The 27183-nt window shown below is 56.0% G+C and overlaps 10 protein-coding genes across 10 annotated transcripts; 4 read left to right on the top strand and 6 right to left on the bottom strand.

The window, feature by feature from the left end:
• Positions 1 to 1971: 1971 nt before the first annotated feature.
• On the bottom strand, positions 1972 to 4604 carry IE81DRAFT_340192 (hypothetical protein; the record flags this gene model as incomplete). The annotated part of the gene is made up of 7 exons (XM_025515602.1): positions 3651 to 4604; positions 3096 to 3308; positions 3011 to 3070; positions 2518 to 2833; positions 2455 to 2477; positions 2187 to 2272; positions 1972 to 2128 (listed from the first exon to the last, which is right to left on the bottom strand). The coding sequence occupies exons 1-7, from the start codon at positions 4104 to 4106 to the stop codon at positions 1972 to 1974; spliced, it is 1311 nt and encodes a 436-aa protein (XP_025371509.1). The 5' UTR covers positions 4107 to 4604.
• A 232-nt stretch (positions 4605 to 4836) lies between these two features.
• Positions 4837 to 6123, top strand: IE81DRAFT_287295 (NAD(P)-binding protein; the record flags this gene model as incomplete). Its single annotated transcript, XM_025511705.1, has 1 exon — positions 4837 to 6123. A coding segment is annotated over one exon (1287 nt), but the record flags the coding sequence as incomplete, so codon positions are not given.
• A 2283-nt stretch (positions 6124 to 8406) lies between these two features.
• On the bottom strand, positions 8407 to 10529 carry IE81DRAFT_321504 (TPR-like protein). The gene is made up of 5 exons (XM_025513362.1): positions 9944 to 10529; positions 9616 to 9694; positions 9308 to 9446; positions 9060 to 9186; positions 8407 to 8934 (listed from the first exon to the last, which is right to left on the bottom strand). Exons 1-5 carry the CDS (start codon positions 10307 to 10309, stop codon positions 8824 to 8826), a joined length of 822 nt encoding a protein of 273 aa, XP_025371507.1. The 5' UTR covers positions 10310 to 10529; the 3' UTR covers positions 8407 to 8823.
• Positions 10530 to 10923: 394 nt separating this feature from the next.
• IE81DRAFT_321503 (hypothetical protein) lies at positions 10924 to 12603 on the bottom strand. Its single transcript, XM_025513361.1, has 4 exons — positions 12071 to 12603; positions 11815 to 11987; positions 11436 to 11722; positions 10924 to 11305 (listed from the first exon to the last, which is right to left on the bottom strand). The coding sequence occupies exons 1-4, from the start codon at positions 12191 to 12193 to the stop codon at positions 11220 to 11222; spliced, it is 669 nt and encodes a 222-aa protein (XP_025371506.1). The 5' UTR covers positions 12194 to 12603; the 3' UTR covers positions 10924 to 11219.
• A 336-nt stretch (positions 12604 to 12939) lies between these two features.
• On the top strand, positions 12940 to 14563 carry IE81DRAFT_321502 (hypothetical protein). The gene is made up of 3 exons (XM_025513360.1): positions 12940 to 13434; positions 13543 to 13945; positions 14054 to 14563. The coding sequence occupies exons 1-3, from the start codon at positions 13072 to 13074 to the stop codon at positions 14383 to 14385; spliced, it is 1098 nt and encodes a 365-aa protein (XP_025371505.1). The 5' UTR covers positions 12940 to 13071; the 3' UTR covers positions 14386 to 14563.
• On the bottom strand, positions 14554 to 16210 carry IE81DRAFT_321501 (hypothetical protein). Its single transcript, XM_025513359.1, has 6 exons — positions 15939 to 16210; positions 15774 to 15844; positions 15593 to 15708; positions 15379 to 15513; positions 15196 to 15278; positions 14554 to 15128 (listed from the first exon to the last, which is right to left on the bottom strand). The coding sequence occupies exons 1-6, from the start codon at positions 16025 to 16027 to the stop codon at positions 14813 to 14815; spliced, it is 810 nt and encodes a 269-aa protein (XP_025371504.1). The 5' UTR covers positions 16028 to 16210; the 3' UTR covers positions 14554 to 14812.
• Positions 16211 to 17670: 1460 nt separating this feature from the next.
• IE81DRAFT_283064 (UV-endonuclease UvdE) lies at positions 17671 to 18877 on the top strand (the record flags this gene model as incomplete). The annotated part of the gene is made up of 4 exons (XM_025511555.1): positions 17671 to 17838; positions 17910 to 18208; positions 18275 to 18712; positions 18799 to 18877. Coding segments are annotated over 4 exons (984 nt in total), but the record flags the coding sequence as incomplete, so codon positions are not given.
• Positions 18878 to 19087: 210 nt separating this feature from the next.
• IE81DRAFT_321499 (phosphoglycerate mutase-like protein) lies at positions 19088 to 21414 on the bottom strand. The gene is made up of 5 exons (XM_025513358.1): positions 21098 to 21414; positions 20812 to 21020; positions 20461 to 20740; positions 20227 to 20385; positions 19088 to 20147 (listed from the first exon to the last, which is right to left on the bottom strand). The coding sequence occupies exons 1-5, from the start codon at positions 21175 to 21177 to the stop codon at positions 19469 to 19471; spliced, it is 1407 nt and encodes a 468-aa protein (XP_025371502.1). The 5' UTR covers positions 21178 to 21414; the 3' UTR covers positions 19088 to 19468.
• An 863-nt stretch (positions 21415 to 22277) lies between these two features.
• Positions 22278 to 23711, bottom strand: IE81DRAFT_352484 (hypothetical protein; the record flags this gene model as incomplete). Its single annotated transcript, XM_025516634.1, has 7 exons — positions 22278 to 22301; positions 22356 to 22462; positions 22501 to 22582; positions 22721 to 22777; positions 23068 to 23374; positions 23489 to 23503; positions 23620 to 23711. 7 exons carry the CDS (start codon positions 23709 to 23711, stop codon positions 22278 to 22280), a joined length of 684 nt encoding a protein of 227 aa, XP_025371501.1.
• Positions 23712 to 24670: 959 nt separating this feature from the next.
• IE81DRAFT_271552 (sulfate permease) lies at positions 24671 to 27151 on the top strand (the record flags this gene model as incomplete). Its single annotated transcript, XM_025511410.1, has 2 exons — positions 24671 to 26981; positions 27024 to 27151. Coding segments are annotated over 2 exons (2439 nt in total), but the record flags the coding sequence as incomplete, so codon positions are not given.
• Between the last annotated feature and the right edge of the window lie 32 nt (positions 27152 to 27183).

Here is a 27183-nt window from a genome sequence, read left to right as displayed (position 1 = left end):
AGCCCTAGATCGATGCTGGTTCTCCTTTGAACGGCCGCGCAAATTCGGACAGAGCCGTGAAACCTCTTACCGAGGCATTCCGGCTTTTGATTCGTGTTTGCGCGGCGGAGCTACTGCACTGGCCCCCTTGACTGCTTGGGAGCTATTGTGCTGGTACATTCACGACTGAAATCACACACCTCATGTACGTTACTACCCACTCTTGACTACTCAAAGTATCGGTGAAAGCAGCCAAAGACTGTCACTGAAAGAGGCTCCGTGGATGAGGGCTATTTCTGCAGACGCATTGGCAATCTGACACCCACTAGAGAATGCGCAAGCTGCAGGGTATGGAGCTCGATTGAGCAAGGAGCGCAAAGAGTTGCCTTTGAGGCAATCTCGCTGCTAGCACTGTTGAAGGTTCGCAGAAAGGCGACCGTCCATGAAACGGCATGCAAATATTGCGATTGCTTGCCATTCAGTGGTTGGGCGGTCTGTGCATCTCGATCGCATCCGACTTTGACGCCAGCATGGAGAGAGCTTAACTATGTTGACGTGCGCACAAACCGAGCTCTGTGTAGCGCTCTCCATCAGCTGCGACAGATTCAAAGTGACTTGTGATTGTTGGCCAGGTCAAGACTCGTCCCTCGTGATGGTAAGCACGGGCCGTTGCAGAAGACGCGCGACCACCCATGCTTGATCGCGATCATCACAATAAGAACATGCATTTTTTATGCTGATGCACCACTCGTTATTAAAGGTCTTAATTGGCGAAGATCCGGAAAAGCCTGAGACCAGAAGGCCGAAAGTAGATCGTGTTTGATACCTCTTTGACTGCATCCGGAGATGTCCGGTCCATGTTGTTCCGCCGCTCAAGTGCCTATATGCATGCTGCCTATGTGCGTGATGTCAATCAAGTCGACGCGCGAGAGTCATCTGAGACAAGCAGCACGTCTCACTTTATTGTTGCCCTGTTTCGCATCACTTTCGCGGTAACCATACACAAGATGCTATGAGCCCAGCCGTGCAGCAAAGTGTATCGAAAAGAGCCCTTGCGAGAGATGCGTATCCGCGAGGCGTCTTTTAATTGTGAATCCAGACTCCAACTCGCAGGCCGCATGGTGTCTGCTGGCGCGTAGATCGCTCGCTCGCCTTGCCGAACATCTTGTTGCGCGCTGCCGCGGTCCTCCCCACCCTTTTCGCGCAAGTATCGCACTCCGCGAATCTCCGCACTTTTGCTCTGCTCCGCCTAGCGCGGGAAATGTGCCCTTGCCGCGGCTCATTTACTGGCAATTACCAAACCATGGTCGTTCCTGCTGCTGCGGTGTCGACGTGTCACGACCAGTGTGACTGTTCTCCAAGTTCAGTGCACTGTAAACCTTTTGTGAAGTGTTTGACGCTGCTCGGGGCATGGTGACGCATCACCCGCCGCACACTTCCCAAGTCTCCTGGCTGCGGTAGTCGAAGTGACCCCACTCCTCGCTTCAAGTTGTTGCCGACAGTGTGTTGACGCAGCGCCGGTCGCTCGTTTGTATGAGTACGTTTTCGGTGGGCGCTTGCATGGCGTCACAAGTTTGTCAGACGCACTGCGGTCACCTTGGAAGACTCGGGTGATGAAAAGCACTTTCTTCTGGATGCAGAGCGGCCCGAAATGAACAAGGCCGTGAGAGCGGGACAGGCACAACCGCAAGCTGCATCCTCATCAGTGGTGGTCACAATTCAAATTGTCGGTGTGTTTGCTAACGGTGGTGCCTTCCGTGTAGGGCAAGAGAGCACAGAGCGACAGATGAGTGCTCGTCTAGTCTCACGCTAGCGCTATTGGATGCCCGATCAAATTAGCCGGTTGCAGCCTCGCCCTGTAAACTCAGTCGAGCGCCCAAAATCCTCTGTGCAAAATTGACCAGTCATCGATCACCTTCCTGGCTCGCCCGCATGCGTACACGCGGCCAGCATTCTTGTATCAGACTCGCGGTTCTCAATGGCCGTCGCGGCTCAGCGAGACATATTGACGTGCAATTCGAGTAGACCTCGGGCCAATCGTGCTTGAGTGGTCTCTCTGCGCGATCTCTCAGGATGCTCGACCCTCGGTGACTCGTCTGGCTTTTGGGTGCGACAATGGTACATGGCAGGCGGCAGCGCTGCCAAATATCTAGGGCGGGGCAGTGCTCATTCAGATTGCGATTGGTTTGAGAGTACTTCAAACGCACCGCCAGGCACTGTCGACGCCTCGCAACGACTCGGCTCGACCAGAGTCAGATTTTGGAAGCGTTCTCAACAGAGCCCTCTCCCTGACCTGTATACGTCCTACGCTTTGAACATTCTCTGCCGTGAAACGTACGCTTCTGCCCTCGTTTTACATTCCTTGCCCTCGCTCGACCATACTTTGACTACTCTTCACACGACGTTCCCTTCCTTCAGTCAGAGTCTGCCGTGCCGACTGATGACATTGAAGTCGCGCACCACTCACTTACTCACTCTCGGCTTATCGCTGCAGCAATCTGCGCTTCATAGTTACCGAGTCAATCGAGCTTCACGCACCTTGCCCCTGGCTTGTCGGCCGCCTTCCGCCCACGCCGCGCGATCCTCGCAGGTCGAAAGCCACCGGGCCCTCGCCTTTGCGACCCTTTTTGTTCCCACCCATCGCTTCCACCGCTTCTGCGCCAGAAGAGGGTCTCGCAAACCATCTGTGCGATCGATCGCATACCACTCGGTCTCCTCCATACGGATCAAGCGTTTTATAACCTCCCACAATTCCTTCGTCGGTGAGGTTCTCAAACGCTACGACGAAGCCCCACCACTCGCAAATCAGCGAACCCGCGCCAGACGAGAATTGGACTCCGACTGTTTGGCAGCTCTTGCATACCAAACACTTCTCAGTCTTCGGTTGTCTCACAACTCAGAGGGACGATAGCAGCTCGAAACGTGTGGCTGATTCGCGTGGGAGATACATTGTAAGTGGCATACATTGAGCTGATGAGAGGTGCACGCAAGATCACGACTTAGGAGAGGGCGCAAGCCTCAGAGACCTTACCGCTGCGATCGGCAAGGGGCGCAAGACAGACATGTGCCCGTAACGGTTTCGCTGCTCCAGCTACAGTACCGGTACATGTATGTACATGTTTACTCGACACCTCGGCCGTACTGCAAGAGCAAGCCACAGCATCCTTGCTGGGTCTGTCCATCGAGTCCTTGTTGCGTCCCACGCTCCGTGCATCTGCGTCCGGACGCGTTTCTCGCGTCTCGTGCCTCCTTCCTTGCAGGGCGGGCAGTCCTTCACTGCAGCCGAGCAAAGCGACCGAGCTCTTGCTGCTGCCGCGAACGGTCTCTTGCTTTTCTCACAGGCCACTGCAAGTTACAGTGCTCAGACAACTTTTTCTTCTCCCCTATCGTGCAGGACCCAGCAAACGCAGCGAGTCGACAGCCTCGCGACGATCACGCTGACCGCCATCCACTGGTCAAGGTGTTGCTCTCCGGTCGAGTGTCATCAAGTGATCGATCCGTTGCTTTCTACTTCAGGTGCCACCCAGTTGATCGAGCTGGCAAATTTTCCCGTTGGCGTTTCCCATTCGAACTCCGACCTGCACAAGTCTCTCCACCGGCTTGTGACGGCTGGAAGACTTTGAGCATCCTTGCATAGCAGCTCTTCTCTTACCCCTTGCGATCGTCCATACCTTTCCAGGTACGCCTGGCAAAGCCGGTGCTTGGAGCTGGATAGCGCAATCGTCTGTCTGGCTTACACGTCCCGCACCGCACCCTACTGCGCTTTTCCTAGTCCAGCGGAGCAGGCTGCGAAAGTTGCTGAGCATTGTTAGCTTCGTCGCCAGGAGTATCACTTTACGACGCTTCTCACGCGTGGCGCTACCGACTCCTTGCGGGCAACGGTCATTTAACGACGCCCACAAAGACGTACTCTCCGCGGCCCAGCGCCCGCGACTGCACTCAAAGTGAGGTGCTTTCGCCACGTTCGGCACTTTTCCGTTCAGGACAAAAGCCCGCTCGTCGTTTATACCAAACGCATCGGCCCGCAGCTTGGTAACTACGGTGAGTGTGGCTCTGTCAATCATGGTCTCCGCAAGGATCGACGAAGGATGTTGATAAAATTGGGGCAGCAGAGACGCTGTGAACATCAAGTAGGCGTGGGGACTTCGGTGCGAGAGAAGTAGCAGGAGGCGAAGCTCTGCCTTTACTTCTACCACTCTTTCACATCCTGTCCGTCTTGGGTCGCGCTACTTCTTCCACAGACTTGTGCTCCTTGCTCAGTCATATTGCTTTGTCGTATATACAAGCGCCGATTACTAACTTTCCCACCTTCGTCCTCCCTCATATCTTGCCCGTCATTGTGGCTGACGCATCGCCATGGCATGGATTCACGCTCGCTGCGAATGCGCACGTCCACAACTCGACTCTGCGCTGCACGATCTGCACCATTTCTCACACCCATTTCTTGACGCTACCTCAATAATCACCGCCCCCAATTCGCTGTCTGTGCCTACGTCTACCGCAGCGACACCAGGTCTGTCCCGATCGTCTAGCTCAAGTAGTGCTTTCAGCGACGCGAGCGGCTTCCACTTTGGCACTGCGGCACCGAGCGGCACCGAGGAAGCAGACAGGAACAAGGATCCGACCGACCTTGACCTTGTCTCGGCCCGGATCGCCCTCCTTGGCGTCTCGCCTTCGACGCGCAGCAGCAAGCCGCTTCTAGCGAATTTCCGCAGTCGTCGTCAGCGGAGACAGTCATTCTATCGAGTTCTGAGCGTCTTGCAGGCGTCCACATTTCTCGAAGCCGACGTAGACGTGATTCACCACAGCAGCGCACGTGAATATCAGACTTCATCTAGGGGCACCTTAGCCGCCAATATGAGCTCTGCTGTTCCCGAGACCAGTCTGCCAACGCCCGAGAATCCTGGACGGCTAGCGTCTGCCGCCACCATCGTAGCGCCATTTCAAAAGCAGATTAGCGACGCCAACGCAGCTCGACTCGACACCGGCAAGCGGAAGGCAAAGCTTGTCGGTATCCTGGCGACTCCCAGTGGACCCAGTGTTGCGTACGCGGAATGGACGAAGAAAGCTTGCGAAGCCGTGGGTATCGAGTTCGAAATTTGGAAGACATGGGATGACTCAGAAGCCCCCATCAATGGTGACGATGAGCCCATGAATGGGGGCACCTCGGAGCAATCCGCCGACGTAGAGCTCGAAGGAGACGTCGAGGACCTCATCATCGCGGCAAATGCCGACGCAAAGGTGCACGGAATCATGATATACTACCCAATCTTCGGCGGACGACAGGACACCTACTTGCAACAGATCGTCGATCCTCGAAAAGACGTCGAGGGCTTGCATTTCTCGTACTGTTGGAATATGTACCACAACGTTCGCTGGATCTCTCCGAAGCAACTTGGCGGTGCTCCAGGCACGGTCACAGAGCCGCGAGGCGGCAACTTGTCGCCCACCATGCGCAGACTTTCGCTCTCGTCACCTGACGGCGCTTCGGCCGAAGAAGCTGTGCCGAAAGGCTTCGCAAAGTCGATTCTCCCCTGCACACCTCTGGCGATCGTCAAATGCCTTGAAGCTCTCGGTGTGTACGACACCTCGCTGCCTTACGGGGACCGCCTATACGGTAAGACTATCACGGTCGTAAATCGTAGTGAAGTCGTTGGCCGACCCCTTGCAGCGTTGTTGAGCAACGATGGCGCCAAGGTCTACAGCGTGGACATCGGCTCTGTGCAAGAGTTCAACAAACGAGGCGGAGCCATTGCACGAGCTGAAACGCTTTCAGGGGGTGACGAAACATCACAAGCTGGGCGCAAGCGATCATCTGTGGTTCTCGAAGCTAGAGCTGCCAACTCTTCCAGGCGCCTTCGACCCCACCACATCGTCAGACCCTGCTCCCTGGACCTGGAAGCTTGCGTAGGCGCTTCGAACGTCATCATCAGCGGCGTCCCTTCTGCCAATTTCAAGATCCCAACTGCTTGGGTTCCGCGCGGCGCAACGACGGTCAACTTCAGTAGCGAAAAGAATTTTGAGAAAGACGTGCGCACGCGCGCTGCTCTTCACTTGCCCGCTGTCGGCAAGATGACGATTGCGATGCTACAGCGAAACCTTTTGAGGCTCGTAGAATATCGTGAGCTCACTGACGCCGATACTTTGTCTGGTCACGGCCCCTCCGACGACGGCAACGGCGGTTCCGGACCTGGCCAGAATGGTGGACCATCTTCCGATGATCACAGATCGCGCTACGGAGGACCGCCGCCGCCACCTGCGAGTCGACCGCGAGGGCCGCCCAACCATGAGGGTCAAGATGGCAAGCCTCCAGGAGGACCAATGGACATGGGCTCGATGCTCGCTCCGGAGAATCGTTCGCAGAATCGTAGCTCTTTGATGACCACAGGTGCCCGCGAGACCACATATAGCAATGCTTCAGAACCCAGCTTGCGCGGTCCGCCGAGTAGGCACGACTCTGCTCTTGGGCCTCTCATCAGGCCCAATTTGGGCTCGAGAGGCAGAGCCAGCACGCTCTCTGTCCCGCGGCCATCGGCCCTGCACCATATGGCCGGAGGTGGGTCCCTGCAAAGCCCGACTTATCCGCCCTCGCAGCTCGCAAGCAGTGACGGTACGCCTAGCACAACTTCGACATCGCTGTGGGACTGGCGTCGCGGACGTCGCGACAGCGTAGCGTCAGGCACAACGACGTACTCTTTGGAGGGTTCAACTCAATCCGGAACATTTACCACCCGCACTTCTCCGCTACTTTTCGCGCCTGTCGGCCTACCAAAGCGATCTGGCACACATACACAGGCTCAACAGCGCAACAGCCTCTCTTTTGCGCACCCTTCATCAGCATCAAGACCACAGACACCACTGTCACCTCTGCTCATGGAAGAGCTAGCTGTGGATGACTCGCCCCGCTTTCGCCAGTCTCGTGGCTCGGCTCACATGCATCCGGCCTATTCAGGCTGGCATCAGCGAGAAGATGCACAGGGGAGTGCATCGAGTAGCGTCCCGGAGCGCCCGCTGAAGAGTCTGCCTGGTCGCAATGCGCGTTCGCAAAGCACCAGTGCAACGTCACCAGGCCATCGACTATTGCATTTCTCCGAAGGCGCTTCGCCGCGGTGGGTTGTGGCGGACGAGCTTCCGCCGCAAAGGAGTGCTATGGGTCACGGATCGGTAATTGCAGCTTCGCCTTCTCCTGTCAACGCGCAGCAGCCACTACCAAACGTCACTGATCGCAGCACCCAGAGTCGACGTCGAAGAAGGCCGCCTTTCAGCTATACATCGTTGTGCGCCCAGGCCATTGCGTCGTCTTCAGACGGCAGAATGACGCTGAGAGAGATCTACACGTGGATCAGCAATCTTTTGCCCGACTTGTATTCGCTCAACGGACCAGAGTATCAAAGCTGGCAAAACACAGTGCGACACAACCTGAGCTTGAGCAACTGTTTCGTCAATGTGCCTAGGACAGCCCAAGACATCTACGACAGCTTGTCCTCCGGCCAGGCCAATCAAAGCCAAGCGGCGCGAGGCAAGGGCGGTTGGTGGACGCTTGACATTCCCGTCGCCCAAGCGCAGCTGGGTCCGGATTATCTGGGCCTGAACAACACGCGAGCAAATGATGCCGAGCAAGAGGTTGACGACCCAATGTCGTACGACGCCGCAGGCGATCCTGAGGATGGTGTCTCGCGACCGCCCCAGAGGAGAAGGACGAGTAGCTACGTCCCAACAGTGACGACACTAGGTGCCCATTCAAACGATCAGCCCTCGGTTCGCGGCATGCCTACGCCGCATTTGACACAGATGCCGTCCGTGCTGCAACGCGCACCCCAGACACCTACGGAGGTGTTGGATCCTGCATTGCAAGCCGCAATCCTGCAAGACACTCAAATGCGAGCTCATCATGCTGACCCTGCGGATCCTCGCAGAGCTCACGGCGCACATCAGCAACAGCACAGCTATCTGGAGCAGCACTACCTTCACGGTCCGCAAGGACTCATCGGTCGTCCACGCGGGCTCACCACTAGCGCGGCAGACGACCGAGTACGTGGTGAGCAGCATGGCAGCTTCTATCCTCAAGGCTATGGAAAACGCCCGCCTTATGTGCACTCCAGTGGATCGGTCACGCCTAGTCAGACGAGCCCTTTCTATTCACCCAGCGCGCTGCCGCCTGTGCACGGTCCGAGTCCCAGCAAAAGGAAGATGACTGTAGACTACGACTACCCGCAGCACCACCATCATCATGCAGCGCCGACGAGTCAAGGCGCAGTCATGACGCCTCCACTGCCGCACACGAGAACGGAAGGCATGTTTCGAACCAAGAGTCCGCTCTCACTCCGCGCAGATCTGGGACATGATCACACGCGCATCGTCACCGAAGATGGTGGCAGGCGCATTGCGGAGGAGACGGGCAGAAAGGTGCAGATCAGAGATGCTCCGACGACCAATGCTGCACCAAGGACACTCGGCTCGAGGCCGATGCAAAAGTACGAGGTGGACAGTGGCGCGGCATCGGATCGACAGAGCAGAGCACCTGCGAGCAGACCTGGCTCTCTGACTGCGACTGGCGACAGGCCAATCAACGGCGGCGGTATGTCCATCAAGGACCTTCTCAACCGGTAGTTGGCACTGCACCTTGTCTCTTTCCGTTGACAACATTGACGCAGCACCCACTTCTTTCGATGGCTCCTTGAGCCCATTCATCCATTCATTGCCTTTCCCCATGACCGACCCGAAATGTCCTGGTATACCCGCGCGCCGCTCGCTAGAGACAATCGAGACTCATTAAGCTTGCCTTTCTGCATCCCTCGTCGTGCGCGCTTGCGATTTCGCAGCTGAACCCTGCTGCTGCTGGCTTTAGTGCTTCTCTTCCAGTTCGGGCTTGGCAACCTTGTCAGCGTTCGCTTCGTTTGCCGCCTTGGCGCCCAGAATTTTTGCCTGAACATTTCTGATATTCTGCTCGGCCCTCTGAGCGGCTCGAGCGGAAGTGGTGGGGCACGAAGGGAAAGGTGGGCTGGGCTTGAGAGGCTAGTGGCGATGGCGAGTACACTCGCATCGTCGACGTGAGACGTTTGCGTGACGCAGCAACTCACGTTTATACCACCGGCTAACGCTCTCTGATACGCTACCAGGCACTCTTCCAGATTCTCTACGGCTTCTAGCACTGCTGCCATGTTGTAGTGAATCTCTGCATCTTCGGGAGCTAGAGCGGAAGCTTTCCTGTCGAGCGCATTGGCAAGAAGCATTAGAGGGGGGGGGGGGGGGGGGGGAGCGGAGCGAAAGGAATATCGGCGCGTATTCTGGTGTGTGTCTGCCGGGTCTGGTGGGAATGACGACTCACTTGAGATGATCCAGGGCTAGATCTGGTCTGGCAGGTTTGGAAAGGACGTAGCAGCTGGCTATGTTGGTGTGGGCATCTGGCGATTGAGGGGCCAGCTTGAGCACCGCTTCCCAAGACGCTACAGCCCCTTCCAAATCACCTGTGTACGTTGAAACGTAGAGAGAGAGAGGGGGGAGGGGCGGAGGGGTAGGGAAGCAGCAATGATCGAAGAGAGCCATAGGGAGGCCGAAGAGAGTGAAGAGAGCGCAGTCGATTCGGGTACTGAGTATGGATCTTGTTGAAGCGAACAGATAGGCGACGACACTTACGAGCGTGATAACGACAGACTCCCAAATTGAAGTGAGCCGAGGCGTTCTCTTTCACAGCCAGAGATTGCTCGTACGCTTTCTGTATTGGAAGGCACGAGAGCCAGACAAGGGAGAATGATGAGCGACGATGACCTATGCTCGACGACACAGATGCACAACCTCCGCCACCGATGCGATAGCCGTGATCCAACTCAGACACGGCAAGACGTGCTTCTGCTTCTGCATGCGCCTACAATTGTGAATTCTGCTACGACTCCTTGCAAGTCCCGGGTGCTTGACTCGCCTCGATCATCGCCGCACGAGCCAATGACTGGCAACACACACGCACCTTTGCACTCTCCATATCGCCAGCTTCCAAAGCCGTCGTTCCAGCCTGCAAGAATTTCTGGCTCTCCACTTCCGAAGGATCATCCACGCTCCAAGTGGGTGTGGTCCCAGTCGCGTATGTCCTCTCACCACCATCCCCCCGCGTCCCTAGACCCGACACTTGCGCTCCCGATTGAGCGGAGCAGGCGCATCTTGCAGAAGGCGATGAGTGCGAGCGGTGCGATGCGGTGAGGGAGGAGCATGCGAGGGATAAGTGTCGATGTGGAGCAAGGATGGATGAGCTGTTGTTCAGCTTGACTTGGCTTGGGCGAGTGCCAACGCTCGTCAGCACAGAGCGCACAGAAGACGAGGCGCGAAGGGAGGTCATGGTCGAAGGTGCAGGCCGAGTCAGGCAAGGTGGAAGAGTCCCGCGAGTGGTGGGAATTGTGAGGGCACGCATGCAAAGGGAATCGCAAAGCTGGCTGCTGCCAATAATGTGCATTCGCGATCGATATTCACGATTGTGTTTACTGGTGACTGTATCGGAGACTCCCAATCAGGGAAGCAGTTGTGAGTCAAGTCGCAGTTTGAGTCACGAGTCAAGAGTGTGAATGAGTGTGAATGCACCAGCCACCCAACCCTCCTCCATATCGCAACAAACCTCGAGAATTTCGAAGAACCTACACGACGCGCGCGCAGTCAGTCACGAGTTGCTCTCTCTGCGCGTGCAACGCGGCTCGCTGCATGTGCTCTGCTGCTGATGCACGCGCGCTCTCCTGCTGCGAGGATTGACGATTGGCGAGCGGTACAAGTCGTGAGTGCGAATGTGAATATGACGAGTGGTGACTGGTGAATGATCACAAATGTGGAGCATCCAGGCAGGCAAGCCATTTGATTCACAGCAACCCAAATTCCTATTCGCACTCACATTGAGCGACTCAAATTCAAATTCTGATCATTTGCGCGCGAGATCAGACTCACGACATTCAAACAAGCATCGTTGGTCACACCGACAGCTCCGCAGACTCATCAGTGACTGGTGAATGTGTCCCCATCCTAGCTGCTGGGCAACGCGCCGCATCGTACACGCACAGAGGAAACAGCACTCGTGACTGGCCAACGTCAGTCATCTCGCTCCAAATTTTGTGACGCCAGCTTGCAATGACATCGACTTTATGTTTTGCCCAATCTTTTGGAAACATTTCGCGCAGGATAAGCATCGAGGCGGACACAGCTGATCACCTGAGAAAGAGCTGCTCCTCCTCTCGCAAAGCCATTCTTTCCTGGGATTGTTCCCCTCACGCCAAGACAGAGTCGATGGCAGCCAGCAGCTTCTTCGAAAAGATGTCCTCGACGAATTCTCCTTCCTGCGTAAACCATTCGCCTGATGCGGTTTTTTCCCCCAAGAGAGAACAGGAAGAATTGCAGCATCAGGCCAGCTGTTCGCTCCTTCTGATTCATGGTGTACCGCAGAGTGTGGCAGCGACTCTGTTGCCGCGCCTCACGAGACTCACCCATATGTCCAAGATTGATCTTCTCCTTTCCGCTCTTTCGTACCTTTGCTCCGCTCCATTCAAGCTCGAGCTCGTAGACTGGCGGAGTGGTCCACTTCCTACCATCCTCCTTCGAAGCTTCTTTGTCGGTTTGCGCCTTGGGCAGAGCGCCAGACGAGATGCGAAGTTTCTTTTGCGACGACGAGGTCGCCGATGAAGAAGCGTCGGAAGAGCTTTGCGCGCCTCGGAAGATGGTGTCGCCTTCGAGGTAGGCCAAAGCGGTCTGTATGCCTGACAGTACCATGTAGCTGATGTGCCGCGCGTTCGAGCAAATGATGAGTAAAAGCTCGGCACAAGTGAGCGCACACAATTACGGCGTAAAGCGCGCAGATGGACTCACACAGCAACAGCAACAGCTGTCAAGCCCTTGTTCTCGTTCCACTCTGGCACGATCTTCCAAGCCCATGCAGAAACGCCAATCATCTCAATCGAAGCGATGAAGCCCAAAACCAATCTGATATCGACCAATAGGTGAGATGCTCTCCAGGGATTGGTACTGTTGGATGTCAAGATCTACAAGATGCGGTAGAGAAGAAAGATGGGCTGATGTGCTCAGGATAAGGATCCACGGAATAAAGTGTAGCAGCACCACTCACCCGCTCAACTGCCTCGTCGCATGTCAGCTTGAGTTCTGTGCTGTTGGAATTGTCAATGTAGATCCGAGCTGGAGCCTCAGAAGGCGAAGGAGCAGCAGACTTTGACGCTGCTTTGTCAGACATGGTGCGCGAAAATCCTGACACCTGATCGCGATGTGTGTGAGCCCTTGTTCGTCAGCCTACGCCGAGAAGCAGAGAGGGCGTCGCGCAGTCGTGCAGCTCTCGGGGCTTCCTAGGTGATGTGCAGTGCGGACAAGAATGGGCAAGCTTGGGGCGCAGAGGGAGGTTTGAAAGGCAGCAGCAGATCGGAAGTCCTGATCTGAGACGCGATGAATGGTGGGCTTGCTGGAGGTGGTGCGATATGAAGACGAGCTACGTTCAGCTCTGCAGGCGAGGGCTGTCAGCAGGGGGATGTGGCGTTCGAGATTCATTTGAGACTCGAGACTCGAGACTCGCCATCAGACCAAGAAGCGCTAAGCACCAAAGCTGTGGTGCATGACTCCAACCAGCACAGATTCATCCACCAAGTCAAGAGTCTTGAGTCTTGAGTTGCATGCCGACGTGGCTCTCATATCCTCGATCGATTTCCTCGCCTGGACGACGCCGCCCCCATGCGCAGACGCACGTGACGACGCCAGGAATCTTGAATCAATTTAGCGCTACGAAGCGCTTCACCTTGGGCCTGGCTGGCTAGCTAGCTATAGCTAGCTGCACCTGATGATGCATGGCGAGGTGGAGTAATCGCGAATCAGCACGCTGAGGGGCCAGCCGGCCAGGGGCCGGAGGACGGTCGTGCTGGGGGTCCATGTTGAGTCACAGCCGATCAGGTCATTCAGCGGTTGGTCGCGACTGCGAGTCCATCATCCATCATATGCTTCTCGTCCGCATCCTCTTCTTACAAGTTTGGCTCTTCTTCCGCTCCCGCACCGCAACACAAGCGTGAGCGATTCGATGGATGAAAGAGTCCAGTCGCCAATGAAGAACGTTGGGACAAGATTGCCATGTCAAAGATACAGCTGCCTCCTCCTGGTCAAGCGCATCTGCAGCGTTTGAACGGGGACACAGCCTGGCTTCTTTCGCTTCCGACCTACGACGACTCGGCGCATGAGCATTGCTCGCAAAGCGGTATCTTTACGCTAGCCATAGATCCCTGGCTGCACACTGCAGGCTCCACCTCCTATCATCCCAAGTTCAGCAGGGAAGTGAGGGCGGTGCAGGCTGTGGTGCCGTCCATCGAAGCGCTGGACGAGCAGATCCACGAACTTGTCAGGCTTCGCTCGACATCTGCAGCACGCGATGAAGCATCGAACGGACTAGACGCTGTGCTCACTGCTTTCGAATTCACCGATCATGCGCATCCCGAGGTGAGCAGTCGAGATGGAAATGGGCAGTAGGGATGTTGCAGTAGCGCTTCGCGCGTGCCTCGCAACTCTCTCCTGAAACATCATGCCTTATCGACGACGCGCGCGCAGTCTTTAGCAAACATACCCGCACGAATAGCCCTTTTCGCTACGCAAAACGCTTCGAAGCACGTTCACGATCTGGCCTCTCGACAACCTGTTGTCATTCCAGTCTCCTCGTGGAATCAGCGACCAAGCTGGGATGAGAAGGTCGATTCGAACCTCCCGCAGAACGTTCAATTGCTCACAATCCCAGCTCGAGAAGGGTGGCATCCAGCTTGGCCGCGTTTGCACAATGCGCTCCTGATTCTGTGGAGGCAACGTTTCACCTCTTCCAAGGATCAAGGCAGCGCGTGGAAGGAGCGATACCTGCTTTACTCTCCTCACGGCATCGAAGAGACTTCTGTACCTCCTTGGCTCACACAGATCGAATGCGCAGGATATCTGACAGGGTGGGATTCTCATCGCATTCCTTGTGAGTATATGCGTCGGGAATGTCCATCATGCATGAACCCAGCAGCCAACTGATCAGATTGCAATCAAAAACAACTCGATCTCAACGTTACGGTGGGCCAAATCGAAGTGATTCTGGGCGACAAGGTGCAATTGGGTCTAGAGCCGGCTCTTAGGATCATCAGCAAGACGCGAGCCTCACGTCTGATCAATACGCACGACGAGCCCAAACACGCCCAAGGTCTCATCTCGTACCTGTCCAGGATCCAGCCTTTGGGCGGTCTGTCGGTGGATGAAGCATTGCGCATCAAGCGTGGAGATCCAGACGATCAGAGACAAGAGGCAGCCCAGAGCATCTTGCGTCATCATCTTGAGCAGAAGGGTTCTGAACAGGAGGACGACAAGACTTGGCACCCCGTCGCCTTGGCTTTGGCCGCTGGAGCAATCATTGAACTCGATTAAGGCTCGCAGAGCTGCCTGACACCTCGAACAGTCATACTTTGTTGCTCGACACCATCCGTAGATCACTGCAACTTGAATCCAACCCTTGTATACCCCTCGAAACCCAATGCTTGTCTATAGCCACCCACGCTTCAGTGCCTTTCTTGCTTCATAGCGCTATATATGATTGCTCGTCGACGCTTCGCTTCGCGCATTATAAGCTTTTTTTTTGACTTCTCGACATTGCAGCAGGGTGCACCGCATCAGCAGCACTTCATTGAAAGCTGCTCTCGCGCACTCGTCGTCCCAATGCAGCAGCAGTTGCGCGCACTCATCTGTGACCTCAGCATCACCCTTGGCCGTGTCGCGCTGATGATGCTTTTCTGCTACAAACATCCTTTCTCTCTTCCATGCCTGCTCCCCCAATATTCCTCTTCCCCGCGCCTGCTCAATTCTTACGTCCCGACCTCCTAGGCTTGAGGGCCGGCCTGCCCTCGTCCCCGCTCGAAGCGGCCGCCGCGTTCTGAGCTCTCCGCCTGTGCGCTTCAGGGATCCACTCGTCGTCCACCGCGCTGTTAGCGGAGCTCTTGCCGAATGCAGCAGCGGTGGCAGAGCTCGAACCGCTCCCGCTCTTGGCAGCCGCCTTTTTCGTCTCTGCGCTCCGCTTCTGTCTTTTGCTCAAAGAACGCGAGCCCGGGTAGCTCTTGGACGCCCAGTAGATCACTGTGAGGACCACTGCGCCCAAGAAAAAGTACACGGAGATGCTGCAAGAGGAGGGACGCCCTTTTGAGTGATGACTGCATGTCTTGCGATTCGCGCTCCTTCACTCACAGCTGCAGATCCCAAACACGCTCCGGCTCAACAACCGTAACGTTTCCAGTGTAGACCCGAACATTGTGCTTCTTGCCCGTTTGCTGCGATTGAGAGGGGAAGACAGAGCAGGTGGTAGGCTTGTTCAGCTTCCACGGTGCTGCGGTCTGCTCGAAGGATAACATGGGATGTTTCACCACTCACTTCATCACGAACGATTAACCTGAACTCGATACCCAGGTCTTGAGGCTTGAATTCTGGCGAAAAGTCGAAAGGCACTTGCAGCGGCTTGCCTAGACCCGTGGTGATAGGCAAATCCTTGATCGGCGTGATGGTGAGCTAGGCATTGGAAGGTTTTGAGATATGAGCTTGTGGGGGTCACGCTGATGCATTCGGTGCGCTTCTAAGGCCCACTTACGTTTCGCAGTACGTAGCCTTTTTGACCCTCTGTCTTCTTCTTTGTGTTTAGGAATGCACCCGTGATGCCCTCCAGCTTGAGAGCCCTGTCCTCTTTTGTACCGACGTTGAAGACGACTGCGTAGACGAAAGGTCTAGTCAGTGGGATGGACCCCATCTGGCCAGAGCGAGCATCCACGCACCTCTATTTGCCTGTCCATTTTTGGCGATGTTGAACGGGTTGTTGGGGAAGACCGTGATCACATTGAGCTCGCTGGAAGAGGGTTGAGGGCAAGTTCGAGCGCCATCAGCTTCGGCTGCGCGATCAAATGCCACACTGCACGTGGATGGACGGCAGCTGGACTTACGGAGTGTCGTCGCTCTGAGCCAGTGCGCTTGGAAGCACGGCCACGAGGAGGCAAAGTGCCAAAGCGGAAAAGAGCGGCAGAAGCCTCATCGCGAAGGGGGCAGAGAGTTGAAGAGAGCGCAGACGACTGACCGCACGAAGCTGAACAAAGTTTCCGAGTGACGAGGAGGGTGGTGGATGGTAGAGGTGTAGAAGCGTCGCACCGATGCATCCAAGGAGCTAGGAAGCTCTGTACGGTGTTCACGGCCAGAACTCGAGACTTGTGCGAGTGAGTGATCTGTGCATGCAGCACAGCTCCGAAGCTCGGTCCAAGCGTGCGGGATTGGCGAGAAGGTCTAGGCTGCCTAGCTGCTGCTGCTGCGTGCCACGCTGCGCGAAATGCATCCGGTCGGTGCTGCTGCTGCTGCTGCTTGGCGCTCCAAACCTGCTGCGTACTACTGTCGCGGCGGGCTAGGTGTGCAACTCACACTCGACTCACCACTCGTGACTCGTGACTCACTCCAAGACTCAAGACTCTTGACTGACTTGCAGCAAAAGGCTACACGTGGATGCGAGGTCAGCAAACACGTGACCTCAAGACCCGAGACGTTGAATTTATGATTCAATCAATTGCCTCCACCTGAGGGCGCCGATCGAGTTGTGAGTTCGAGTTTGGCCGGACATGACATGAGCATCGAGGAGAGCCGCCGCGAAGCTTTCACCTTCGCTCTTGACTGGGATGCGAGTCGCACAGATCGTCAAGAGCATGCTGATCGCGGCCATCAAAAGGAACCTCACCACCAACAGCAAGCATTGCACTTTGCGCCTCGCGAAAGCCACACCATAGCGACAGCCCACCTCACACGGTTAGCAAAGGGCGTATGCTTGCCGGTCTTGTACAGAGAGGGCTACGGATCAGCGGTCTGGCACGTTGTACTTTACCCTCGGCTGCTCACTCTGTCTCTTCACTCACGAGCACATTCCAGAGGCGATCATCGCCTGCACGCCTTTCCGAAATGCCACGTCCACCTCGCCTCGCACGCGCGGCATCCATCGGCAACATGTCCTCCATAACGCGGGCAGCATCAGACGCTATCGCCACATCCATCCACTCTGATCAACCACTTTCCGTCCCTCCCACTCGCAAAGGCAGCAGTCGAGCAGCTCAAGCTGTGGAGCAGTCAGCCTCCGCGCCGACCCTTCAGCAGACAAGGAGACGATCTGCCCGAGGTAGTGTGAAGCAAGTGGAAGCGCAGGTGCTAGTGGATGCTGCTCAAGTGAAGGAAGAAGTAGGACAGGGCGCTGCGGATGTGAGACCTGTGCTGGATGACTCATCAGTGGATGCCCTGAAAGGCAGCCGCAATGACCGATACAATGCTCCTTCACGCAAGCGCAAAGCCAGCGCCAAGAGTGCTGCGGCGACCAATGGGATGTTGAAAAATGAGAGTGGGGAGGAGATGATAGCACAGTCGAATGCGCATCCTGCACCGACCGAGCCGCCGCGGACCACTGGCGTCCACAAGAACAACTCTCTCTCACCTGCACCTTCGGACATGCCTCCGCCATCCAAACGCAAACGTCAAACGAAGAAGCAAAAGCTCGAAGAGTCTCAAGGCGGTGCAACGGAAGAGACTCCCAAAGTATCCGCGCTGGAGCGCAAGAGGCTGGCTGCGATCGAAGCGCACGAGAAGTGGGAACCTGCACCTGTGCAGCACAGAGATTTTGCACAAGAGGGTACTGCGCAAAGAGGCGCGTTCAGGGGCAGATTGGGATACGCCTGCTTGAACACGGTGCTCAGAAGTACCAAACCGCCCAGCTCCAAAGAGAGCATCTTCAGCTCTCGGACGCTCAGGCTGGCGACCATTCGCGAAAAGGGAGTCGAGGCGGCCATTGAGCTCGCGAGAGCGAACATTAACGATATTGTGAGCGTGCGAATACTTGCACACGGGGAGAGTTGATCGCTGACAAACCCGTCTCTTTTTGGTGTCGTTAGATTCCAATGTTGCACTGGAACGTGGCAAACAACATCCGCTTCATGCGCCTCTCGTGCGAAATGCTGCCGTTCGCATCGCACAACGAAGTAGGCTGGGACGTCTCTGTGCTCGAGACGGAGCTCAGAAGAGCGGGAGACGAAGCGAAGAAGCTGGGAGTCAGATTGACTCTCCATCCTGGCCAATTCGTCCAGCTCGGAACACCAAACCAGCAGGTCCTCGAGAATAGCATACGAGAGTTCGAGATATATTGCAAGATGCTGGATTTGATGGGATCGGGTCCCGAAAGCGTGATGATATTGTGAGTTCGAAGAAGACAGCGCGCATACTGGAGCAACGCGCCTCACTCACATCCCTACTTTTCCAGGCATGGCGGCGGCTCATACGGCGACCAGGCAGCCGCTTTGGAGCGCATCGAGAACACTATAACTACGCGCTTATCCGCTTCGGCTCGATCACGATTGGTCTTGGAAAACGATGAGATCTCTTACTCTGCCGAAGAGCTCCTACCGCTCTGTGAAAAGCTGGACGTTCCCTTGGTGTTTGACTGGCATCACGATCTGCTACGCCCATCTTCGCTTGCTCCTGACGAACTTCTACCTCGCATCATCAACATATGGCAAAAAAGAGGAATCAAGCCTAAATTTCATCTGAGCGAGCCGAGAGCTGGAGCAAAGACGCACAGGCAGAGAAGAGCGCACAGCGATCGCTGTGTGGAGTTGCCGACGGAGTTGCCGGAAGATGCTGACCTGATGATCGAGGCAAAGGACAAAGAGCAAGCCGTCTTGGAGCTCTACAGGATATAGTGAGTTGAGGGCACCGGTGGTGCAGAGCGTGATATGGCTTTTGCGTCTCCAGACCATTCACTGACGTTGGCCCCTCTGACTACAGTAACTTATTCCCCGTAGACAAGATGGTCCTGCGACCTCATGCAGATGATGTGACAATGGCAACAGCTGGGCGTCGGACTGTGCTGGACGGCAGCGGCGGCTCGACCAAACGATCAGGCTCTCCCACCAGTATCGGATCTCCACGCAAGCCCACGCCCAAAGAAGAGGAAGCGCAGAAAGTCTCAAACGCTATCAAAAAGGCCAAAGCGGTCGCTGAACGTCTGGGAAGGACCTACGATGGGCCTAGGGAAGAGGAAGATTTGAGAGCAGAGTTGGCAAAGAATTTGGTCCCTGCAAGTCAGGTCAGAGCTGAGATGAAGACCGCGGCGAACAGAATAAGAGAAGATCTCAAAGCTGGCAGGCCTAGAGTGGCTCCTGCGCCGATCTCAAGAGAGGGTACACCGACTGCGGACGCGGAAGAATAGGAGCTGTCCTACACTACGCAGCCGCTACCCACGCCTCAAAGACACTCCATCTATTTCGTCGTGCGGAGCAATTACGAGCACACCCTGGATATGCACCCAATGGTATCAATTTTGCATTCATTGGAAAATGGCGTGACGTGAGGTCAAAGCGCGCTGCTCGAAGTTGGTGCGTCATTCGGGCCTCGATAGCACTGACCTGACCCTCGGAAGCATTGATGGTGGGTAAGCCCGACTGAAGAGGGGTTATCAAGCAGAAGCTTGCTTGACAAGATCGGTATGGGAGCCTTCTTGCCTGGTCGAAGCGTTGCTCGCGCGATCCTGAAGTTCGTGCTGGCCCTTTGCGTCCCGACGATGGATGGGCGCAGCATTGGCACCTCGATGCTTCTTGACGAGTCCCCCAGCAAGGAGCCAGAGAGCGAGAAGAGCGGCAGCGACGGCCAAAGCGACGAAAGCGCCAATGACGCCCGCTACCACGGGACTGACTGCGTGTCGTCCCTCGGTACTCGTGACGGATGCGTAACCTGCGCCTCCGGTGCCGTTCAGAGCAGCGAGGGTTGCGCATCCCTTGGCTTCCGTTTCTGAGCATTGGTTGCACCACTTGCTCAGAGTGTCCAAGTTGTAAGGTTGCATAGCCTTGTTGAAGTCCGACAATGGCATCGTCATGGAGTCGGAGCCCAGGAGCGCGTACGGCTCGAAAGGACCGCTGGAGCCATTGCGGAAGAGCATCCTGATACTGTGGTCAGAGTACACCTCGAAAACGGCTGCAGATGCATAGTCCACCACGGACGTGCTCAATGGTGCGCCCAGGTCGAACATCTTGAACAGCGAGAGGAATGGCTTGTAGCTGATCTGCAGAAGTGAGAATTTCAGCGGGTCGGTCGCATTGTCGAGGCGATGCAGGGAGTCGAGCACTGGTGCCAAAAAGCTACGCGCAGGAGGTGCAGGATTCATCAATGTCAGCATGACATGACACTGCATCGAACAATCACCACCAAGTGACTCACGCTTGACCGGCGACGTTACCAACGTTGGTTTTGTCGGTGTCTGTGAAGGAGCCAGCCTCGTGGTAGTCGGCCCAGTACTTTGCAAGTGAAAGGTTCTGTGCACCGATCTGAGGAGCCAAGGTCGTGTTGTGGATAGACTCTACGTTCAGGAAGTCAAAGCTGGCAAGAGTACGCAGGTTGGTCTAAGTCAGTCAAGAACAGACCGGATGTGCCAAGACCAAGGGCAACACGCACATGTTCCAAGCGTTCTCGAGCTTAGCAGGTCTGTTGGGACCCAGCACCCCCTTGAGACTGGCAAAGAAAGGATTGGCGATTGCAGCTTGCTTCTTGAAATCATCCGAAGCGTAGAAATCTGCAAGACGGTCTTCAAAGGACGAGCAGTCGGTCCAGCCTTCGAAATCAGGACTCTGATCAGCCTCGACCGTCTCGATGGGGATGAGCTGCGCGCGGTTGTCCCACGACACGACATTGCCGTTTGCCAGGGTGATAGTCTCGCTGTATGGCGGGTAAAGACCTGCGCCGGAGCCGAGGATGTTGAAAAAATGAGCATGGAAGACAACAGAAGGGCATCAAGCAAGAGCTCACCCTGGAGTAAAGCAGCGGCACTCTCGAGGATGGGTCCGGACTCTCCGCCGGCGTCGGCGGCGGCGCTTAGTTGCGCATTCTGCGAGACCGTTGTGTTGATGCCTTGTATGAGAGATGGTGACGAGGCGTTGAGGTACGCATTGCGTAGATCTGTGCCGAGGTTGTACTCTTGAACGTAACCTGCCACTGTCAAATTTGTCTTTGTTGCGCTGGTTCGGCAATGATCAACATTAGCGTGCATCGTAGGCAGTCCACGCTCTGCATCAACGACGCCGTTTCGACTCACGAGTATGTGGTGGGCGACTGGTAGAAACCTTGACGATCGCCATGACGCGCAAATACGAGGACGCCGGACACAGTGGCCATGATTGGATAGCTTGGTGGGGGACGAAATCTGTCAACGGCGCAGAAGTGAGTGATGTCGAGTCGATGGGGAGTTGTTCAGGAATGGTAGGTTCGAAGAGGCGTGACGAGCGTTGTTTATTTAGTCCCAGAGTGCCGCACTGCTCTGCAGCGCACACGCCTTAGGGCCAAACTTTCTTCGCTCTGCGCGAGCCAATCGTGAATTGCTGGCGTGGCAATGACGGAGCGGAGATATCGCCCTGCGTCTGACAGGAGAGCTTATCAGACTCATCGGACTTGCATCGAGGGATTTGCTCGATACTGATTGGCTCGACGAACGCACATCACCTTGCATGCGCAAACTTCTTGCACAAAATAGCCTGCATCGGCTTATCGGCAGTGCGTGGTCTGTATCACGTGATGTCGTGATTTGCGGGTGGGCGTCCTTTTCAAATCACGTGTTTATGAATTGACATCTGCGATCGTGGATGTTTGAATCTTGAATGCGTGATTCTTGATTGTGAATCAAAAGCCGGGCTTAACGAGTCTTGATGAGTCCATGCTGAGTTGAGAGTCCTTGAAGCCGTGAAGGTCTGCACCGATCTCGCCACGCGAGTCGCCTGTTGAGCGATCAAACAGCCGAGCAGAGCGCATGTGTTGCTAGTGTGGTCCGGTAGAGGAGATCGATCAAGCAATGCAGCCAAAGCCGCTGGCGGTTAGTTGCAGCAGAGGACAAAGCTCGTGTAGAGGAGAAGTCGATATTGATCTCCGTGGCTGGGAAGGCGAAAGGGGCGAGTTGCTGTCTTGTTGTGGGTGAAACTCATCATTGCCTTGTCGAAGATGCTTAGCTGCTCCCCTCGACCGTGCAGCGCTTCAGATAGATTTTACAGCATCGTGTAGACCGTAAATTTGTCTGAGGTTTCCTGAGCGTCCATGCTACTTGAGCGCGCATAGGACGGACTAGATCATTGTTCAATCATGACTGACGCCAACAACCTTCTTCATGTCGTATTAGCTGCAGCCATTTTTCCTTTGCCGTCTGACTGTGTGACCGTATGTGTCTCGCTGGAGGTATATTGTTCCCAGGGTCAGAGCCGGCTGGCAACCTACACCTTGAAGTCAGGCTACCTGCCTGCCGATGCCGACGTCTGTGGTCATTGTGAGAGAGTGTCACCTTGAAAGGTTGAGTCCGGGAAGCTCACTAAGGAGCATCGCGCAATGGGCTCGTCGATCTCGCTGAACTCCGAGGATCGGACTTCGAGCAGTGCTCCAATCGCTCGTTCAGCGTCATGAGTCAATCTTGCTAACGCTGGTCACGTATTAGAGGCTAGACCGTGACACAATAACGGGCAAGGCTGGTCTCGACCGTGGCCGGTAGCACTTTGTCGAGTGATGACGCCTTGTCTGCCCCCAAGAGCCGAGCGGTGGCCTAGCCGAGCAATTCGATGACAGACAATGAGATCGAGAAGGTTGCTCTATGCGTGTTGAGCGCCAGACATGTCCACGTCGTGTGATAGCCTCTTCATCGGAGCCCGATGGCTCGCTGAATAGGCAGAAACGGTGCTACCTTCCCAACACCGTGGGCAAGCAGAATTCCAGGCTCAGAGAACGATGTGCTCGGTTGCTAGCGCCATCGGATACAGCATCACGACTAACGTCGAAAGGAAAGCTGAGGCAAATTAAGGTGTGGCGACGCAGATTGGAGCCCAGCTTCGATCAAGCAAGTCCAGATGCATTTACGAGTCGACGTCTCGCCACGAGATGCTTCTGGCCGGGCGGTTAAACAAGACAATCCGCAACGAAGACAAGCGAGCGTGAGAGCCAGCAGACGTTAGCTCGAGCGGCGCGCTCTGCCGTAGGCCTACGTTCAGACTCCGCAGCACGCAATCGAGCCTGGCTCCAGAAGCGGCTCACGTACCCGCGGTTGCCTCGATTCGGCGGTCTGCTAGCCTGGCCCCATACCGCCCTGCGGCTCAGGACCGGGGCAGCCGTAGGCTGTGTTGCCGCTCGAGCGACAAGCATCGTACAGTAGTAGTGCGTGCAGCTTCTCGCGCAAGACAAGTCGATGTTGTGACTTCGGACGCCAAGCCACTCGTTCGCGTTGCTGCAGATGTCGCCATACTTGCCTTGGCCAATCCATCCTTTATCGCCTTTTGTGCGTAGCAGCGCTAGAGGCGGTATGTTGAATGCAATTTTTTCGCTGCCTCCTTCGATTAAGCATCTATTCACCACTTGGAGATGAGCCCTGTGGAGCAGAGCTGAAGGAGCTCGCTTGGATCGCGATTTCGTATGTTTGATCGTCGAATAGCGGTATTCCTCACCATTCACGACTCACGACTTGTCTCGAAGACTAACCAGATATGCTTGCAGACGAGATCACGTGTGAGAGGTCTCGCCAGCTTAGCCACGATCCGCCGAAACGCATGCAGTGCTCCCCTCAAGCGCACGCGCCAAGCCGCAACGCACCCGAATGCGCCTGCAGGCTGCTTGATGGTGATGGCTCTGCGCCTATGCGGTCTACGATCGCCGGAAGCAGACCGCGCATGCACAAGCGTCATCTCTGGCTAAGGATAAATCTGATTAGAGTGGCTCTTTATTTTGCTCTCACATTTTTGTATTCGGATTCCTGGAGTTGATCCGTCGGCAGGTATGGCGTGCTCAAACCATCAATTTGCACCATCCCAAGCGCCTCTGGCCTAATGCCGACCTGACCATATGCCCAGCCGACTCGACCCTTTCCGACCCGCAGGCCAGGCTCTGCTCCGACAGGAATCCCAACACAATGTCAATGACGCTTGTCTGCCTCGTCTACACAAATGATAAATTTTCCTTCGTTGCCGTCCCGCCCGACGGCAAGCAGCGTTGGTTCTGTCTCGTCGCGTGCCGCCGCAATGATCGCGCACGCCGCCACAGACCAAGCGCTTCCAGCTATACAGTAGTAGCAAGCCTCACTCACCTCTGCTCGCTTTGCAACGACTCCAACTCGCGTCGTTCTTCCCACAGACGACGCTACTGCAATCTTCCCGCTCACTTGTCTAGACCACATGTGTTCCTGGCAGGATCGTTGTGGCTGACCTTCGCACCTCTCGACCTGGCCAAAACGACGCCCGCCACTCGGACAGTCTTGCAAGGACGCATCCCGCCATCGCAAGCTGCTCATTGCTCATCCACTCGACGCTGTTCTCGCGCTTTCAGCAGGAACAAACAAGTGACATCGGAGAATTGCACCACTCGACGCCACCAAGAAACGGTCAACGCAACTTGAGCCAGCGTCACACTTTCCCTGAGAAGCTGCGAAGCGCATATAATCCACCTCTTCGAGATCACTTCAACAATTCCCCCTTCTCGTCAACGAATCTCAGGCTCGCTTGCCTTCCACCCATCTGTCTGATCGGGCTCCTCGCACTCCCGCATTCACCCTTCGTCGCCCATCCACGTCAGCATGGCTGACTTTAGCAGCAAGGAGCCACGCGCTCCTGCTCCTCAAAAGGCAGACAATCTTGCGCTTCGCGCTTGGAAGAATGTCATTGGCTACGATGACACACCTGCCAACAAGCACGGCGTGCCGTTCGTCAGCAGCTCAAGCTGGCTGTCTGACATCTTCTCATCACCTGGACGCAAGGCTACCGAATACCTCGACTCGCTCTTTCCATTCACCAAGTGGATCTTGTCTTACAACTCTCAATGGATGATCGGTGATCTCATCGCTGGTATCACTGTCGGTCTCGTCGTCGTCCCTCAGTCCATGTCTTACGCTCAGGTCGCCCTTCTGCCCCCCGAATACGGTCTATACTCTTCCTTCGTCGGTGTCGTCATCTACGTGCTCTTCGCCACTTCCAAGGATGTCACGATTGGACCTGTCGCCGTCATGTCCCTGCAAACCGCCAACGTCATTCGCCACGTCATGGAAAAGACTAATGCTTACGAAGGCCGCCCTCAAGTCATCGCTTCCGCCTTGGCATTCATTTGCGGTGTCGTCACCCTCGGCATCGGTCTGCTCAGACTTGGATGGATTGTCGAGTTCATTCCCCAACCAGCTGTTGCAGGTTTCATGACGGGATCTGCTTTTACTATCGCGGCAGGTCAGGTACCTAAGCTGATGGGTCTCTCGGCAGTCAAGACCAGCGGTTCTGCTACCTACGAAGTCATCATCGACACTCTGAAGGCACTGCCGAACACTACCATCGATGCAGCCTTCGGTCTTACCGCCCTCTTCTTTCTGTACTTCGTTCGATGGGTGTGCACTGCAATCCCGCGCCGGTACCCCAAGCTTGCGCGCACATGCTTCTTCATCAGCGTGTTCCGCAACGCCTTCGTCATCATCATCCTTACGGCTGCCTCTCGCATTTGGCTTGGTCCCACAGTAGCGCGCAATCCCAAGGCCAAACTCCCGATCTCGATCTTGAAGAAGGTGCCTCGAGGTTTCCAACATATTGGCCAGCCCGAGCTTAGCACCCAGATTTTCTCCGACATGGCCTCCGAGATTCCTGTCTCCACCATTGTGCTGCTCTTGGAGCACATTGCCATCTCCAAGTCTTTCGGACGTCTTAACAATTACAAGATCAACCCCAACCAGGAGCTCGTCGCCATCGGCGTGACTAACATGGTCGGCCCCACCTTCGGAGCTTACGCTGCCACCGGCTCATTCTCCCGTTCCGCCATCAAGAGCAAGTCCGGTGTCCGCACTCCTCTTGCTGGTTGGGTCACCGCCATCATCGTTCTGATCGCCATCTACGCCTTGACCGGAACGTTCTTCTGGATTCCCAACGCAGCGCTTGCAGCTGTCATTATCCATGCCGTCACCGACCTCATTGCGCCGCTCTCGGTCGCCTACAAGTTCTGGCTCGTGTCTCCTTTCGAGCTCTTCATCTTCCTCGGCGCCGTCATTCTATCCATCTTCGTCAACCTCGAGGCTGGTGTCTACTTCTCGGTCGGTGCTTCTCTCGTGCTGCTGCTCGTCCGCATCGCTCGCCCCCGCGGCAAATGGCTCGGTCGCGTCCGCGTTCACAACGAAGATCGGACTCGTCCCAGCTCCCACCCTGCTCACCGCGACATCTTCCTTCCTCTCGAGCACAAGGATGGTCTCCGTGACCCATCAGTCTTTGTCGAGCGACCGCCTCCCGGTGTTCTCATCTGGAAGTTCGAGGAGGCGTTCACGTACCCCAATGCTTCTCACCTCGCCGATGTGCTCATAGAAGAGGCCAAGGTCCAAACCCGTCCTGCCGCCTCCAGCCTTTACAAGAGTCGTGGTGACCGTCCTTGGAATGACCCTGGACCTGTCAACCCCTACTTCTCCCGTGCTGGACGTGCCTTCCTCTGCGGCTCGGCGGCCCGCAAGGCGGACGCCAAGTACAAGGAAGCCGTAGAAGCTGAGGCTCGTCTGGCACACGACACTCGTCCCTTGCTGCGTGCCTTCATTTTCGACTTCAGCTCCGTTCCTCATGTCGACACGACGTCCATTCAAATGCTCGTCGATGTCCGCCAATCCGTCGAGAGGTACAGCGGTCACCCGGTCGAGTTCCACTTTGCCGGAATCCTCTCGCCTTGGATTCGTCGTGGTTTGCTCGCTGGTGGTTTCGGTACTGGTCTCGCCGCTCGTCATATCACCGAAGTCGCACCTATCATTCGCCCGGGAGAAAGCCTTAGCCACAAGGATCAGCAAGCTCGCCAGGAAGAGGAGGCTGAGAGACGCGGAAGAGCCATCGACGATGCTCTCAACGGTGTTGGTGATGACGCTCTCCGCCGCCGAGCGGAGCTCGAGGACGGTATCACACCCGCTCCAGTCAGACGCGACTCCTCTGTTGACTCTCTCGACGGCAAGGACAGCAGTCCCGCCGACGATCAGCCTCCTGTCCTCTCCCGTCAACAAGGCGGCCTGTCCGATAATTCTTCTTACGACGATCGCAACGCATCCAGCGTCTCGGTTCCCATTCTGTGGAACCAGAGTCTCACGCCCTTCTTCCATCTCGAGGTCGGCTCTGCTCTCGAGGCCGTCACCAGCGAAAAGCAGTAAAGGCACTCATGAGATTG

The sequence above is a fragment of the Ceraceosorus guamensis genome, assembly GCF_003144195.1.
Source record: "Ceraceosorus guamensis strain MCA 4658 unplaced genomic scaffold IE81scaffold_12, whole genome shotgun sequence".
In the NCBI taxonomy this organism is placed as follows: domain Eukaryota; kingdom Fungi; phylum Basidiomycota; class Exobasidiomycetes; order Ceraceosorales; family Ceraceosoraceae; genus Ceraceosorus; species Ceraceosorus guamensis.
Note: the sequence above shows the minus strand (reverse complement) of the source record. Positions and strands in the feature narration are given on the sequence as shown.

Excerpts from the sequence above, each read along its gene's own strand:
- IE81DRAFT_321499 (XM_025513358.1), bottom strand. The coding sequence starts at position 21,177 with ATGGCCACTGTGTCCGGCGTCCTCGTATTTGCGCGTCATGGCGATCGT. Across the intron at positions 21,021-21,097 it reads CAGTCGCCCACCACATACTC|CGCAACAAAGACAAATTTGA; the intron begins GTGAGTCGAAAC and ends TTGCCGAACCAG. Across the intron at positions 20,148-20,226 it reads GGTAACGTCGCCGGTCAAGC|CTTTTTGGCACCAGTGCTCG; the intron begins GTGAGTCACTTG and ends TCCTGCGCGTAG.
- IE81DRAFT_321501 (XM_025513359.1), bottom strand. The coding sequence starts at position 16,027 with ATGAGGCTTCTGCCGCTCTTTTCCGCTTTGGCACTTTGCCTCCTCGTG. Across the intron at positions 15,514-15,592 it reads AAGGCTACGTACTGCGAAAC|CTCACCATCACGCCGATCAA; the intron begins GTAAGTGGGCCT and ends TCCAATGCCTAG. Across the intron at positions 15,279-15,378 it reads GGTTAATCGTTCGTGATGAA|CAAACGGGCAAGAAGCACAA; the intron begins GTGAGTGGTGAA and ends TCTCAATCGCAG.
- IE81DRAFT_321503 (XM_025513361.1), bottom strand. The coding sequence starts at position 12,193 with ATGTCTGACAAAGCAGCGTCAAAGTCTGCTGCTCCTTCGCCTTCTGAG. Across the intron at positions 11,723-11,814 it reads ACAGCTGTTGCTGTTGCTGT|CTACATGGTACTGTCAGGCA; the intron begins GTGAGTCCATCT and ends GCGGCACATCAG. Across the intron at positions 11,306-11,435 it reads GATCAATCTTGGACATATGG|GCGAATGGTTTACGCAGGAA; the intron begins GTGAGTCTCGTG and ends AAACCGCATCAG.
- IE81DRAFT_321502 (XM_025513360.1), top strand. The coding sequence starts at position 13,072 with ATGTCAAAGATACAGCTGCCTCCTCCTGGTCAAGCGCATCTGCAGCGT. Across the intron at positions 13,435-13,542 it reads CCGATCATGCGCATCCCGAG|TCTTTAGCAAACATACCCGC; the intron begins GTGAGCAGTCGA and ends ACGCGCGCGCAG. Across the intron at positions 13,946-14,053 it reads GGATTCTCATCGCATTCCTT|TGATTCTGGGCGACAAGGTG; the intron begins GTGAGTATATGC and ends GCCAAATCGAAG.
- IE81DRAFT_321504 (XM_025513362.1), bottom strand. The coding sequence starts at position 10,309 with ATGACCTCCCTTCGCGCCTCGTCTTCTGTGCGCTCTGTGCTGACGAGC. Across the intron at positions 9,447-9,615 it reads AGTCTGTCGTTATCACGCTC|GTGATTTGGAAGGGGCTGTA; the intron begins GTAAGTGTCGTC and ends CAACGTACACAG. Across the intron at positions 9,187-9,307 it reads CTAGCCCTGGATCATCTCAA|GAAAGCTTCCGCTCTAGCTC; the intron begins GTGAGTCGTCAT and ends TGCGCTCGACAG.